Source organism: Pyxicephalus adspersus, chromosome 12, assembly GCF_032062135.1.
Source record: "Pyxicephalus adspersus chromosome 12, UCB_Pads_2.0, whole genome shotgun sequence".
Lineage (NCBI taxonomy): Eukaryota > Metazoa > Chordata > Amphibia > Anura > Pyxicephalidae > Pyxicephalus > Pyxicephalus adspersus.
Genome location: NC_092869.1, coordinates 45,524,340 through 45,540,705, shown reverse-complemented (window position 1 = coordinate 45,540,705; position 16,366 = coordinate 45,524,340). Strand labels below are relative to the sequence as shown.

The 16,366-nt window shown below is 40.6% G+C and overlaps 1 protein-coding gene across 2 annotated transcripts; it reads left to right on the top strand.

The window, feature by feature from the left end:
• Positions 1-51: 51 nt before the first annotated feature.
• On the top strand, positions 52-9,738 carry LOC140341664 (epithelial cell adhesion molecule-like). 2 transcript variants are annotated; one of them, XM_072427505.1, is made up of 9 exons: positions 52-1,565; positions 2,721-2,891; positions 3,853-4,099; positions 5,005-5,076; positions 7,102-7,156; positions 7,237-7,338; positions 7,788-7,970; positions 9,037-9,090; positions 9,633-9,738. In XM_072427505.1, the coding sequence occupies exons 1-9, from the start codon at positions 1,493-1,495 to the stop codon at positions 9,693-9,695; spliced, it is 1,020 nt and encodes a 339-aa protein (XP_072283606.1). In that variant the 5' UTR covers positions 52-1,492; the 3' UTR covers positions 9,696-9,738. The 2 variants fall into 2 exon arrangements, with proteins under 2 accessions (XP_072283606.1, XP_072283605.1); XM_072427504.1 differs by having other exon boundaries at positions 7,102-7,162.
• The last annotated feature ends 6,628 nt before the right edge of the window (positions 9,739-16,366 follow it).

The following is a 16,366-nucleotide window of genomic DNA, read 5'->3' as shown; positions in this document are numbered from 1 at the left end:
TATTAGAAACGCTGAACACAATCCCTAAGAAGCAGCTACGTGAAAAATGACATTCGGGATTGACAAATAAATAATGGATTAGGAAAATGTAAAATGGTATATAATTTGCTGTAATAAATATAACTGACACAATAAATGATATTTAATTTGTCGCTATGTTTCAAACAAAGCAAAGTACAGTCCTAACCATAATATACCAGCACTAGTCTCTAAGTGGTAGCGATTTTTATTGGTACAGAATTTGTTTTACAGTCAACTATTATCTAATTATTTTTCTAATTTTTCAGTGTTCTTCTATTTCATGTTCTTACAGTGAAGAGTGAAAGGTTAGTTGACACGGTGTGTTTTTAGAACATGTCCAGCCAAAACAGTTTGCATTGAATGGAAAAGAATTAAAATTTCTAGTGACAGGTTTTATCAGGCAAGTAGAAATAATTTATATAAGGTTGTAGATTGCTTTTTTTGATGTTGTGAATTAAAAGCCTTAGTGTTTCAGCCATTCTTGCAACCAATTAAGTGTTCAGTTGCAATAAAAGCCAATAAGCAGTAAGAGCAGTAACGTAGAAAGAGCTCCACCTTATCAGCACCAGCCCCTATTTTTATGCTGGGTTCATGCCATTCTCTATATAGTCTAATGAATTTAAGTCTTATATCCTGCTGGCTCTGCCCAGTATGAGCCCAGTGTATAGGGAGGAGGTCCCCTAGGGATGCCTATGCTAATGGAATGACGATAATATGATGGCATTAGCACTTTTATGTGTATGAATATACTGTTAATGTAAAGGGCTGTGGTGCTGGCTCCTCAGGGGCGTGACTTTCTCTCTGCTCTTAGTGTCATCCCAGTCTTCCGGGTTGAATAATGTAAGACTGAGGACATCTAGTGGCAAAATTGACTTCCTAAGGGAGAGGAGGTGAACATTGCAGCTTGAGCTGTCTGTGTTATGTGCTTGGTGCCTTGTTGTTTGCTTTATTACTTTGGACCGCTGACCTGAAACAGATATTGAAATCACAAACGTCAAATATTCATACTTAATAAGGGATTTAGCATTAAAGCCATTGGAGCATCATGACAGCCATGACATTGAAGGTACTGGAAGGGAAAGTTGCCAATCTAATTCCTTGCCATTGGGATTAGCTGACTGCTTTCCTGATAAAATCCTGTTTATCGGAATTTGGACCGGAAATGGTGTAATGATGGCTGCCTGATAGCTGACGTATGTAATGTCTGTAGATGCATGCATCTGTAATTGGAAGTTATTAACTCAGTCACCACTTCCAACATGTTAATGAATTGCAGATTTCAGACATTTCAATGTCACTGGTGCCCTGTCACCGCTTTAATATATGTACCCTCACAGCCTCTGCTTGGAGGTTAATACAACCCAGCTCCGTCCGGCTGAAACAAACGCTCCGGCTCAGCCAGTCCTAGGAGACGGATACACAGACTAGAAGTTCTGGGATTGCCTAAACATTTGCTGGACCATTGCTCCACATGGACCTTAGATGGGGTTTCTGCTTCTTGCTTCATCTTCTGGGCTCTCTTCCTATGGTAGCACCTGTGCCAGGTAAGATGGAGGTGAGTGGGATAATGCAGCTTTTTTTAATAAATATATCACAGCAGAGACCAGTAGCAGCTACAGATCTCCCATCTTGCTTTTCTATTGCATTTTGTAGCTGTGATGAGGAAGAGGGAAGAAAAGTTGTACCAATTGCTAGTATAGCAATGGTTGCCAAGCTAGTAATATTCATATAGGGAAAAAGGAGAAAGAAGGATGGCTTTTTGGCAATAATACAAACACTACTAACATACTTAATAAATAAAGAAAAAACATGCTGATCAGATTATTAAATCATCATATATGGTTATATGGTGTTCTTATACATGGTTCTACTACATGTTCAGTAATCATTTATCAATGATCACAGAGAAATACAAAGATCACATGACTCGTATAAATGTGCATATGTACCTAGTCAGGTTTTGTCTCTTTTGCCCAACGTGTTTCGCTCTATGGCTTCCTCAGGGGATCCCGTGACTCATACTAGATTGTGTAAACGGAAAAATATCTTACAGAACAGTCATAATAGATCTAGGTATTTTATATTCAGTCATGAAAAATGTCAAATATGTAACAAACAAAAGTGTAGCTGTAGTTGAACTTTTCTAGACATCTACAAAAACTCTGGTGATTCTCAGGCATTGAGATCTGCATTGGATCACATGTACATCCATTGAAACAATGATATAGGTCCACATGCTGCACTAACGTAATTACTTAAGTGATCTGCAACACAAACTTTTCACTTTCTGAATTTTTTTTTTTAAAGAGCACATTCACACCAGGGGCTATGCGTTGTGATGTGTTTGATGCATGCCTATACACGTCTTATGCTGCATTGCATTTGCATTAGGGCAATCATTTCACTTCAAAGGGATGCCAAGCTCATAATGAATCTAAAATTGTGCCTTCTGCATTATTGGTAGTAGGAGATAGTAAGTTACCATGTGTTGTGTTGAATGTGATTGATATGGATCCCAGTGATTGCAACATGTTTGGTGGTGATTTTAATCTGATTCAATCAGAATTGTAGACTAGAAGACTTTTCTTACTATTTTTTGTCACATTGAGGAGTAAAGAATTGGGTGGCTCTGGTAAATAGAAATAATTTCTTGTCCACTATAGAAGGCATTCTGTTATTTTCTTCTCTTCCTTCTACAGATGATGAATGCCCCGATGCTCTTCCAGCCCGAGAGAACTGCGACTATGATGAGGTTTGTGAAGATTCTCTGTGTCGGTACAATGAGTTTGTCACCTGTCATCTGAACCGATGCGGGACATGTGAGGCCGTCTACACTGGATATGACAATGTGACTGTCAACTGCAACCAGTGTGAGTAATGTCTAAATATCCAAAACTTCATCCAGTCCATATACTCGAAGGTCAGTCAAAGGAAACCGGTCCTGAACTAGTATGCAGATAGGGACCTCTGATTTTGTCTTCTCTCATGTGTCTTTGTTAGGGGTCATTGAGTCAGGAGGTGTTTATTTACAATTTTTTAGTTGGGCATCAGTTGTAAAAATACCTATATTTTTTCTTAGCAAAGGTTTATTTTTAAAATTTGTATAGCCTCTTCATTTACTTGAGAATGCAGCATTTCTATTCACTAGAGGACCAGGGCCATCACTAAAAATTTCAGCCTATCAATTTCCTAAGAGACCGGTGACCTCACTGAGAATGCAGCCTATCCATTCACTAGAGACCGGTGACCTCACTGAGGATGCAGCCTATCCATTCACTAGAGACTGGTGACATCACTGAGAATGCAGCCTATCCATTCACTAGAGACTGGTGACATCACTGAGAATGCAGCCTATCCATTCACTAGAGACTGGTGACATAACTGAGAATGCAACCTATCCATCCACTAGAGACTGGTGACATCACAGAGAAAGCAGCTTATCCAATCACTAGAGACCGGTGACATCAATGAGAATGCAGCCTATCAATTCACTAGAGACCTGTGACATCATTGAGAATGCAGCCTATCAATTCACTAGAGACTGGTGACATCACTGAGAATGCAACCTATCCATCCACTAGAGACCAGTGACATCACTGAGAATGCAGCCTATCCAATCACTAGAAACCGGTGACATCAATGAGAAATGCAGCCTATCAATTCACTAGAGACCAGTGACATCTCTGAGAATGCACCTATGCATTCATTATAGTCAGAAACATTTTTTAGTACGTGTTATGGGCCAGCAAAGACAGTACTTTCCATTACACCAGTATTTTATTGGTTTTAATATTGAGGTAGTAACGGGTTGAATATTTCTGTTCTCTCTAGTGACACCTAAATGCCGGCTGATGCATCTGGAAATGCTGCATAAGAGCCGTCGTGGACGTAGTCACCCAGGACATGGCAGGATGGAGGTAGACAACGTATACGATCCTGAGTGTGAGGATAATGGAGCTTTTAAAGCCAAGCAATGTGACGAAGATTCCAATCTGTGTTGGTGTGTGGACAGCGCTGGGGTCCGTGTCACAGACAAGACCGGGGATGATCCCAAATGTGATAGACTAGTTATAGTTCAGTGAGTAGATATCTTTTTTTTTACAATATCACCACTCACAGAGAGTTTGCCACAAAGGGCCTGATTTATTAAATTTCTCCAAGACTGGAGAAGATAGACTGTCATGGGTGAATCTTGGTGATCCAACAAACCTGGAATTGATTTCTTAAAAAAAACTTTTGCTTTTTTTGGCAAATATTTTCAATCCAGGACCACCAATTTGCTTCTATTCACTTGTCTACAAGAATGAATGGGTTTAGTTGGCACCCCTGCATGTCCAAAACTGGTAGAGGAAGAGCAGTCCACAGAAAGCAATTAACATCAGTTATTTCTTCCAAAGGCTGTTCTACCAAGTATCAAGCTGCGGGTGCCAATAATTTTGTTCAGGACATTTTTGATGTTTTTTGTGGAATGTCTTAGATTTTTTCTCTCTGATTTTTTGCGTTCTTTCAGTGCCAACCAAATAAATAAATATGACGATACTAAAACAATTGTAATTACATCAATTTTCTGGGAGAAGTGGTCCATTTTCTGACATAAATACAAGGGTGCCAATAATTTTGGCCATGACTATAATAGTTGTATTCAAACCAGCACTGTGGGGGTCTTTTATTCCACCAGCCACTAATTTAAGAGGTTCTTTTCCACCACTGACCCCAAATTAATTGGTTTTAGCAGGGATTCCCCGAGACCTGAAAATTATTTCAAGTTCCTTAGGGGTACAAATGTTGAGAAAGGGTGCTGTAGGCTGTGTTTTGCTGTGTTTTTGTTTTTGCTTTTGTATAACTAGACCTCCCAGTCTGTTACAAGAGTATTTCTGAATGAAGCTAGAGTCTATCATGTGTGGGGTTTTCTCTCACAAATCTTAGTCTTCCCTATAACTTTGTATGAAGATTATATTAATGGATGATGTTGTTGTTTTGCAGCCTCATTCAAATCCACTTCACCTTCAAAGCAGAGTTTGCACAGCTGAAGGGCCGAGAAGAAGAGATCCGCAGGTAAGATCATCTGTATTATTATTAATATTAATAATAATAAACAGGATTTGGGGATATAGCGCCAACATATTACGCAGCACTGTACGTAGAGTGTCATCCCTGGAAATTATGGGGACATCCTGATTATTCTGCATTGCCTTTTTAATCTCTAGGAAGAAAATTCTTTAAACCTGAACTCTGGGATAAGCAAATATTGTCTATATACAAGAGCCCGGATCTTAGCAGTAATAAAATTATTAATATTAGAATTATAAAAGATAGAGACAGGAGGGTTTCTGGCTTTTAAATAGTAAATACATCATAGGCTTACATTGTGGTATAGAAGAAGCATATTAATGATATAAAACAAAAAGAACAGGTGCAACCAAAAATTGTTTTGGTACAATATACAACAAACAAAAGTTGTTTAAGAGAAATTTCTGGTATGATAACAATTCACATGTATACAGTGAATAGAAAACCAGATCTTCCCAGACATATAACTTCTAGTATAATTTTAAATGGAGGGTATATATACAATGAGGAAGGTCTCTAATTCGGACTGGGCTTCCTCAGGTGTATTGGGGAGACTGTAATTGTAATGTCCTATGAGTTAAGTATTGGATAAACCATAAGGGATTTTTAGGATCTAGAAGAAAACCAGTCCAAGTCTAATGAACAGCCAAACTATAGCAGATTGTCATGGGGAGTGTAGACAGCAAATTGTACCATGAGTATATTAACAAGAGAATGATCCCTTAAAGGGTTAAGTCCTGAAAGATGGTTCCTTTAGGGACATTGTGATGGGTGGCTGGGGAGGGCAGGAACTTCCTGCAATACAGACTAATCTTTTCTGCTCTTACCCGTTGTGCAGGGCGACTGGTCTTGTATCCGCCCTCTGTAGTTTTCTGCAGGCATATGGTAATATTTGGAACCGTTGGGACCCTCCTTCTGCTCTTCACAGACAATGTACAGCACAATGACAGCATTACTTCTTTTTTTTTTTGCAATGTATGACAGTATTCTCCCCACATTTCTTTTTTAAGCTGGGTGAGAAGAAGCCGTTGGCAGGTGGTGGCCCCTGTATTGTGACACAACTTTTCAGTAAACCCCCAAAAACAGCCGGGTGGTTATGGAAAAGTGCCAGGTGTTGCGCTAAAAGGGGCCGGGGAGAGCACTGGCATGATCTGGGTTTGCAAGAGCATTCAGGAGCATACAAATTGGATTATTATCCTTAGTGATGTTTAGGGAGTATCCCGAAGTTTTTGTTTTGAGAGGTCAGTTTAAAAGAGTAAGTACAACACCTTCACTTGTTTGGTATTTGCATCACATTTGCAAAGGTTTGCTTTATTTGATTTTAAAACAGGTATAAATAGTAAAATAAAACAATGCATATCCTTGTACGATGCATTGTGGGAGTTCATGTTGTTTTGTGTTGCATTTCAATTTCTAACCGGCTATGATTTCTAACATTGTCTTTAATGTAATTTTGGCAATTATACTCTGTATAGGATTTCCCAGAATAGCTATCCTGCTGCTTGTGTCACTGGCTTGTTGCTTTCCACAAAAGTCTTCAGGGGACTCGAGGTCAAATGGCCACAATCCCTCTAATAGGAAGTCTCATGTTAATATAATTTTTAAGACTTCTATACTAACAAATGTCGTGGATGCATCTTGTTTTAGAGACGCTAAACCCTTCAAGTAGACATGACATTACTGTGTATCATAAATTACTTACATCCCCTGTTACATCTCTTTGCAACCATCATGCCTATATGCAAACCAGCAATGGTTGCATGGTATTTCTAAAGGTAGCCTTCCTAGTGGTAACAACAGTGTACCAAATCTGTGTATTGTGTCCTGCTACTTGTTTCCAATGGAAGCCTGTGTAACAAGGTGACAACACAGGAGCACAGTTAGGAACCTGTAACATAATGTTGTCACCCCCAACAGCCAGAGAGTATTGACCATGCCTTATCAGTATACAGTAGTTATGTTTAATCTTCTTAAAGATTTTGACTCTGTCTGCTCTGCTCTCTTCCATAGGCAGCTGATCAGTAAAGTGAATCGGTTCCTCCCGAAGGCTCCTCAGATCCTGCAGGTGACTGTGAGTACAGCAGGAAGTCACAGCTTATTACCACCTATCATTTCCTCCTGACGTGACTCCGCTCTCTGCTGCAGGTACATGAGCTGGCCCATGATGTTACCATGAAAGTTATTTCATCCAATGGATCAGAAGACTTGGTGGATATCGCTACGGTGGCCTATTACATCGAGAGGGAGGTATGGTAAAAACTAAACTTGCAGTCTTGCTTTTCGTACATTTTCTTGGGTTATGAGGACAACACTGAATGCACAGAGAGTCAACAGCAGTACAATGGCTCATGTGACCCCTTCATATACAAAGTCCTCATTGTGCCACACTCTCTGTGGGCAGGGATGGTTCTAGGGGAAAAACATGTCCTGGACAAGTGGAAGCTAAATACATTCCAGCTCCATTTACCCCCCTTCTATTGCCCTGGAGCAGTTGGGACCCTGGGCAATTGCTGAGTTTGCCTTTCCCAAAATCAGCTCCAAGGAAACCCCATAATGCCAAGCATTAATCATGTTTTGCAGGATGCACAGATAGTATTTTTTACCCATACATACACTTTAAATCAAACTTCAAAACAATAATTTATTAAGCAATGGTATTCTTCTTTTATTATAATTACATTTTGTTTTGTTGGCAGTTAAAGCAGCGAAAGTTCAGTCTTCCTGTGGATGTACACGGCTTGGAGGTGGATCGAGATTCCATTCGCGTCCTATTTTTTGACAATGAGCCCCCTCGAATCAATATGAAGACCATATCTCCAGGATTCGCAGCCATCATCATCATCATCGCTCTGGCTATTCTTACTGGGATAGCTGTGTTGGTAAGAGACAATGATTTGTTCTTCAGTGAAATCTGGCAATGAATAAGAGTAATGTGTAATGTAATGTAATTCTTTACTTTCTTTTTTTTTGTTACATAAATCTATTTCGCTTTATCTCCCTGCTTGCTTATCATTACCCTAAATAGTTTCAATCAATTTAGACATTGATAGACATTTTGATTTGCAAAATTTTCTTTAATTTGGTTCTGTAAATTTTAACATGCTGAAAGCATGCAATGGAACAGGAGCACATACCAATATGTGAATCTCGTACAACTCTGTACGGGCCTGTGTTCTCATGGATGTAGAGTAAGGCTTGTACAGGTGCCATGTTATTTTAGGGGGTCTTTAGGTGGGGAGGGCCTGGCTGCTGTTTTGGGGGTGTGATAGTGGACCCTGGCTGATGTGTTGGGGTGCTTTAGGGTAAGAAGCCCCCTGGCTGATGTTTTTGGGGGTGCTATAGTACAAAATTTCTGGCTGATGTTTTGGGGTGCTTTAGAGTAAGAAGCCCCCTGGCTTCTGTTTTGGGGGGTGTGATAGTACAAAGTCCCTGGCTGATGTTTTGGGGTGCTTTGGAGTAAGAAGCCCCCTGGCTTCTGTTTTGGGGTGCTTTGGAGTAAGAAGCCCCCTGGCTTCTGTTTTGGGGTGCTTTGGAGTAAGAAGCCCCCTGGCTTCTGTTTTGGGGTGCTTTGGAGTAAGAAGCCCCGGGCTTCTGTTCTGGGGGTGTGATAGTGGTCCCTGGCTGATGTTTTGGGGTGCTTTGGAGTAAGAAGCCCCCTGGCTTCTGTTTTGGGGCGCTTTGGAGTAAGAAGCCCCCTGGCTTCTGTTTTGGGGGGTGTGAGTGCAAGGTCCCTGGCTGATGTTTTGGGTAGCTTTAGGGTAAGAAGCCCCCTGGCGTCTGTTTTGGGGGTGTGATAGTACAAAGTCCCTGGCTGATGTTTTGGCAACAAGACTAAATAATTATTGCAGGCTAAGTAACTATTACAGAGCCAGGATAACAATTTCCATCAGAGCCTTTTCTTTTCAGGCATTTTACTTTTGTGAGAATAATTGTGTTGTCTTACAGGTGGTGCTGCGGAGGAGAGCAGAGCAAGAGAGGATGCAATTTGAAGTAATTGAGGTAAGATTATGGAGACAGTGTATATCTATCTGTCTTCATCACCATCTCCCTCTATATCAAATCACTGCTATTACTTTTGTTGACATCTCTCATAACATCCTCAGGATCACACACCGGCCTAGTATCTGTCATTATCCCCACTCCTCCTCAGAATGCCCCCCTATCCCCAATTCCTAAACCCCGTACATATATTAGAGATACTGTCACTTTACCCATTCAGGACAGAATGACAATAAAGCACCCAAAGAGGTTTTCTTTTCCCAGCTTTATAGGGTGGGGTAGGTCATTGAGTAAATGTTGATAGGGAGGTGGCCTATCTGGAGGTATTTTTTCCAGTAAGGTGTAGATTCCTAAGTGACAGGGTCTCTTTAAAAGCAGGTATGATAAAGTGACATAAAACTTAAGCCTCCTGTTAAGGAGCAGTCTTATTCCAATCTGTAAATTTGGTATTTCTCTCCCCCCCCAATGCCTTTTTCTGTAACTATGCATTCAAATAGTTCAAAATGTGTAAATAATGTGAATCAATCCTGTCTGTTCTGCAGGGACATGAACTAGAAGATCATCAGCTGGCACAGGGAGACGGTCTGCGATACTATTACTATTAAATAAATGATTGTTATATTTCTAAGTTATCCCGAGCTTCTTCTTCCTCTCATTGTCCTGAAGCTCCTGATTGGTGATGGTTTACGATGCTTGATTCCTTTGCATATTGCAGATAAACAGTAGCAAATGTAAACCTTTTTTTAAAAAATTATTATTTTTTCAGCTTCACTGTTTGCTCAACAGAAATCTGTCCTCACTGAACCAACAGTGCTCCAATCAACCCATAAGCAGTACTGTGGGTAAAGCCCCACTGTACAGGAGGGGTACAGGTCAGAGCATAGCGGATTCGAATTGTTGCAATCTGTGTTAAGCAGGGGTCCGACGCTCCATTGTGCTGCCAGCATTTGATATTTAAGACCTAGCCAGACAAGACACACCCCTGATTTTATTACTATTTATGCAGCCTGGGTGCATTCCTTACAGTACCAAAATTTCAGTTGGTTGGGTTTTTAAGGATTTGCTACTTTAGTACAATATTCTTTTCCTACACTAGATGGCTCTTCTTTACCGCTGTAATATTTTATCACAAGAAAATATGATCATATGATATATCAGACCTGAACCTTCTCTGGAACGTGGAAATTTAAACCAAGCAGCTGTACAAGAATTTATGCTTTTTTTTAAATACTGGGACTGGCCCAGTGATCTCTATACAGCACTATTATAATAGTGTGTGACTGTGGGGGGACATTAGAGTGTCAGCTCCTCTGTACAGAGACTGATGGGACTGGCTCAGTGATCTCTATACAGCACTGCTTTACTACAGGACTATTATAATAATAGTGTGTGACTGTGGGGGGACATTAGAGTGTCGGCTCCTCTGTACAGAGACTGATGGGACTGGCTCAGTGTTCTCTGTACAGCACTGCGGTATACGTCAGAGCTATATATAAATGTATAATATTAGTGTGTGACTGTGGGGGACATTAGAATGTCAGCTCCTCCGTACAGAGACTGATGGGACTGGTTCCGTGTTCTATCACTGTGGTAAGTGTCAGAGCTATATAAGTGTAAATTAATACTAGTGTTATTATACAGTGCCCGCCTTAATATTTACCCCTCTGTGCACCTATAAGACAAAGGTGGCTTGTTGAGGAGAGGTCACATGACCCCAGTCTGTTTCTTGCATCCTCCAGCTGTTGCATATAGGCAGTGGGAATATACCCACAAGAATGCAGTTTGGTTATAATATGTCACATTCACTCGTCTGCCCCATTGGTGTTTCTGCTACACATCCCACTGGATTTACACAGACTGGCAGTTGCGGCAAACCAGAGGAACTCGTGGCGGAGGAAACTTTTCCTTTTTTGCCATCATTCTCCTTTAATAGATCTGCTTTCATTCCACTAAAGTTCTGCATTCCATTTCTGTATGTGGTTATGTTTCCTGAACATCATTTGCATTCATGTACCAAAGACCGGCTGTGTTTTTGCAGACAGAATAGCAATGTGAGCCCTTTATATTCCCCATATTGTGTGCAGGAAATGGCAATAAATATGGATTAGAGATAAAGATTGCTCGGAAAAAATTCCATATGTATATGCAGTATATATTATATACACACTGAGCTGAGCAGTGAGCTCCCTGTACAATCAGTTAATGGAAGGCTACACATTGCCCTTGTTATCCTCATCCTGAAAAGCGCAGTCAGTTCTGGGAGGATTTCTCATTTTTGGATAGCGGGCAGAGTCATGCAAATCATCACATTTTTGTCCCATCAGCCAAATCCAGATCCGGAGCTGCTGTATGTGGAGTGCAGATATAATCTACTATTGTAGAGCAATTTATTCCAATCTACATACAGCTGCTTCAGGCCTATTGGCCGTTATCAATGTATGGAAACCATGCATGCTCCTGGGTACCAATAAGGTGGTATAACCATGCAATTTATGGGGATTACAGGGATCGTCAATAGGCCCTGTAAAAGGAACTTTGTACAAAATAGAATTCCTGTATATAATGCAGTCTATCAGTTATCAGTTTTGGCTTTTCTGAGCTCCCTTCCACCCAATTTCCAATAGCACATTTTTATTATCAGTGCATCATGAGAAAGGGGAAGTTTGATTCTATACCCAGAGCATAGACACCCTGGGAAAGAACAAACTAAACTACTGGGATTTTCAAGGTACTGTATTTGAAAAAAAAGCTTCTTTCATTTCTATTTAAAAACATTGAAATACATAACAAAATAATGCAAACAAACATTAAAAACATGTTCGAAAGGGCCAAAACCGGCCACTAAACATGTCTTCCACTGCTTATAGATTGAGATAACCAACCACACCGTCGATATTTAAAGTTTTTTCTAGACATTATTCTGCTGCAACAAGGTAGGTATTATTTAAGTTACTCTACGCGTTTCACAGATCTAGTCTGCTTCTTCAAGAGTTTAATTTGAACCAATTAGTATTGGTTAAAGTAATGATGATGGTATCAGGTAAACTCTGGACCATGAGAGGAGACATTTACAGGCAGAGCCCAAACAGGTGGATAGGGTAGTTAATACTGTTCTGGTACTTGCCGTCAGTAAAAAGTAGCAAAAAAGTTTCCTTAAAGTAACCAACAGCTAAAAAAAAAAGTTTAATACAGACAGAACTGTATGCAAACAGTTGTAGTGGTCTGTGTAGAATCATATCCTTCAGCTCCAATAGAAGGATGTCATCTTCCCAGTGTAACAGAAAGCCTCCAGGGTAGTAACAATAATTACCCCCTGAAGGCAGCATGAAAAGTTTTCATGCTGCTTTCAGGGGGTCATTTTTGTTAAATCAATTTATCTGTGCATCATGCCAGCAGATCCATTTTTTCTATGAATTGGGCAACAACAATACTGTTTGTTCTGAAGATAATCAAGCAGCAATGGTGTCACCTCGTGGATGGGGTAGTTTTCATTAGACATCTTATTTGTAAATTGACTTTTATGTCAAAAGCAAACAGTATAGCTCTGCTGCACACCCGCGACTCCGACTATTGGAGCTGTGTCCATAATGCACGGTTATCCTTTGTATACTTTCCTTGGTCAACCACTGACCAGTCACAGAATGAGAGAGGTTCTGGGAATAGCCATGGAGAGAAGGTGAATGGTTACCTATGACTTACTTTAACCTCCCTAGTGGTAATCCGGAGTGTGACTCGGGGTAGAAAAAAGTTGCTGAAAGTGGTAACCCCGAGTCACACTCGGGGTAGGTAAACCTATGGAAGTAATAGTAAATACAGCCTCTACCTTATCCGCCGGCGTCCCGCGTCGTCCATCACTGCTATCTCCGTCTTCTTCCTCCGGCTGGCTTCTGCACCCGATGAGTCACCGGGGAATTCCCGGTGACGTCGGTGCGTGTGTTCGTTGCCGGCAGGGAGGGAAATTCAAAATCCATTTGTATTGCATTCAATACAAAATAACTGTATTGAATGCAATACATTGGATTTATATGTGTAAAAGCAGTACATTGTTTTCATGAACATTTATTTTACAGTATACACAATAGTATGAGTATTTTATGTATTTAAAATTTTTTTTTTTTTTAAATATATAGATTTTTTTAATTTATTCAATTTATTATTTTTACATGATTTTTTGTTTCAAACTTTATTATACTATTATATTATACTGTAAAATAAATTTTCATGAAAAACAACGTACCGATTTTAGACATATAAAACCGGAAAGAAATTAACTGCTAGGCTTACCAAAAGTTTATTAAAGACTGGCTTTTTTTCAAACCTGTACCTCTACCTCCTAGGGTATATTTGCCAGTTCATAGTATATATAATATGATCAAAAGACGAGAGCTTGTATAGAGTGCGAGTCTTAGTAAATAACGGAATGCCGATTTTGCTTCAGTTACCCCTGGTTGATGTTTATGTCTCCCCAGAAGAAGCTTCCTTGGCAAATGCATTGGGATTCCTCAACCCTTCTATTCATTCTATGTGAACTAATATTAAACCTTAGGCCCTGGCCGTTGCTTCCCATCCACATGGTGGGGCCTGTTTGCATGGCCACCCTAACACTAGAGACCTGACAGACGGTATCTGACCGCTGTGCTCAATGCACGTTCTTCTAATTCGCAGCACCCCACCATGTCCCATTATTCTGATCGTCTGTAGTTCAGCCAATAGATCACCAAATACATTAAATTATTATTTATCATTGAGTGAATGTGGATAGCGGGGTCTAATTCTGTGTTCCCATTCAGCTGTGTAATCACAGATTATCGTTTCTACCGTTACGATGATCTGTGAATCACTCGTCTTTCAGGTCTAATTTTCAAGAGCCTTGTCCAAAGGAGAACAAAAGGCCGATGTTCCAATAGAGCCGCATATTGGAAATAATAAGCCGGATGTGTATTGTCAGCAGGATGCGCCTTTATCTTGATTAGTGGAGATTTTATAAAGAACAATTAAAATAAATTAAAATTAATATACTGAACAGCCAACATTACACTAAGCAACCTGAAAGAAATAATGATGAGTAGACAGAAGGCTTGTATATTGATGTAATGATGTGAAATGTTCTCTTTGTACTCCACATATTACCTGCAGAACATTGCATAGAGCCGGACTGCGTACAAACCTACACAATGATACCCAAGGGTCCCACAACCATTACATGCTGACATTTGGGGATCCCAGAAAAATGACACCTGGAGCACCTGAAGAAATACAAATATACTTGGGGGTTCTATAACAGTGACTTACTGACACTTGGGGGATTTCTGACCAATGACACCCTGACATTGACACCCTGACACTTGCAGATGGAGGGGGGGGCAGATAATTGACACCGCCACACTTGAGGGGGGAGAAGAAAATTGACACCCCCACACTTGTGGGGAGAGAGAATTGACACCCCCACACTTGTGGGGAGAGAGAATTGACACCCCCACACTTGCAGGGGGAGAGAACTGACACCCCCACACTTGCAGGGGGAGAGAATTGACACCCCCACACTTGCAGAAGGAGGAGGGGTAAAGAAATGACACCCAAACACTTGGAGGAGGGGGAATAGAGAATTGACACCCAACACTTGAAGGAAGAGGGAGGTAGAGAATTGACACTCCAACACTTGCAGGGGTGGGGGGGGGGAGATTCATGCCCTGACACTTGGAGGAGGGGAGATGTTAGAGAATTGACACCCTGAAACAGAGGGGGGGTGAATTGACACCCCAACACTTGGAGAAAGAGGAGTGGGGTAGAGAATTGACACAGTTCTCTGTTCCTTTGCATCCCCCCTCTGACCCCCGAGAACTTGATTCTGAGATCAATGACACCTTGACAATTGGGATCCCCAAACAATGGCATCCTGACACTTGGGTGTTTCCACACCAATGACACTGGCACTTGGGGTACCCCCTAAAAAAAAAAAAAAGAAATTTGTACACTTGAGGGTTCTCATACAAACAAAATCTGACACTTGTGGGTCCAGACCAGTGTCTGGACACTTGGGGTCACCAATAAATGAAAAGCTGACAGTCAAGAAGTCCAGAGACGCGATATCCTGACACTTTGGGTCCCTGAACAATGTAACGCTGACATGTATAGAGTTCTAGAACACTGCCAGTGAGATTTCTCTTTGATGAGCCCTCATTCCCTGGGTACGTCAGTGTGCAGTATTAATGTCTCCCCTGAATACAGAGGAATCCTGTAATGAGTGCTCAGATCGGTTTGATAGATGTGTTGTATTAAACATTGAGCTTTACACACCTATCCTGACTAATCCTGTAATTATTTCTGCTTGTGGAGAATTCTCAGATCTTGCAGCTCTTCCTGTTCCTATAAGTGGCGGCCTGAATTCTGCTTCTTGCACTTGCTGACTAATTAAAGTGTTATCTTAATGTGAGGGTGACATCGTTATGTCATTATGTACAGCTTAAATTACTGCAGGCAAAAATTAAGTAGCATCTTGGCACTTAACTGCATGTGACAAGCTGGATGAGGACTTCTGCTAGAGAATGCGAAACAGTACAGGTAAGACGCAAGGAATGCAAGTATATACACTGCATTCACACAGTGCTTATATAGTGAATGTGCACTCTACTCAATCTGATCCAACATTTGCATTTAACAGGGACAAGCCCTGGGCAAATATGACGAAGGGACCTCCAAATGCACAGTGCACCCCTGCTAATTTGTCAACTGGGCCCCTGGAGAAAATGGGGGGCCTGGGCAATTGTACAATTTGCCCTAAAACCAAGCTTACACAGCACACTGCACAAACCATGCACTCACATTGTACACTTATTGTGGGCACAAGGTCATATTTTCAATGATCAAAATATAAAAAATATAGGGTGAAGGATTATCTACAACACTTTTGAAGTTTAACCAGCCTGTTAGTTTGATACAAGGCCACATCCCTGAATCTTTGAACAAATACACAAAATCTGAGGAACTACCTCTGCAACTGGGACTTTTAAGGCCAATGAACATTGATTACAATAATATAAATTCAAACCAATATCTTATTTAACAGCATTAAAACAGACATCAATAAAACTTTTAAAAATATGAAGCAAATATTGTCAAACATTCCCGTCCTAGTAATGTTACCCTGTTGGTTTGATGCGTTTCGCGGAGTGTATCCGCTTCTTCGGAAAAAGACAGGACAAGAACATCTAGAACAAAAATTGTACCAATTCTGAAACATTTGGCATCAAAAATGAACTTTGTAATGTGCCTCTAA

Coding starts and splice junctions, on each gene's coding strand:
- LOC140341664 (XM_072427504.1), top strand. CDS start 1,493: ATGGACCTTAGATGGGGTTTCTGCTTCTTGCTTCATCTTCTGGGCTCT. Junction 1,566..2,720: donor TATGGTAGCACCTGTGCCAG/GTAAGATGGAGG, acceptor TTCCTTCTACAG/ATGATGAATGCCCCGATGCT. Junction 5,077..7,101: donor CGAGAAGAAGAGATCCGCAG/GTAAGATCATCT, acceptor TCTCTTCCATAG/GCAGCTGATCAGTAAAGTGA.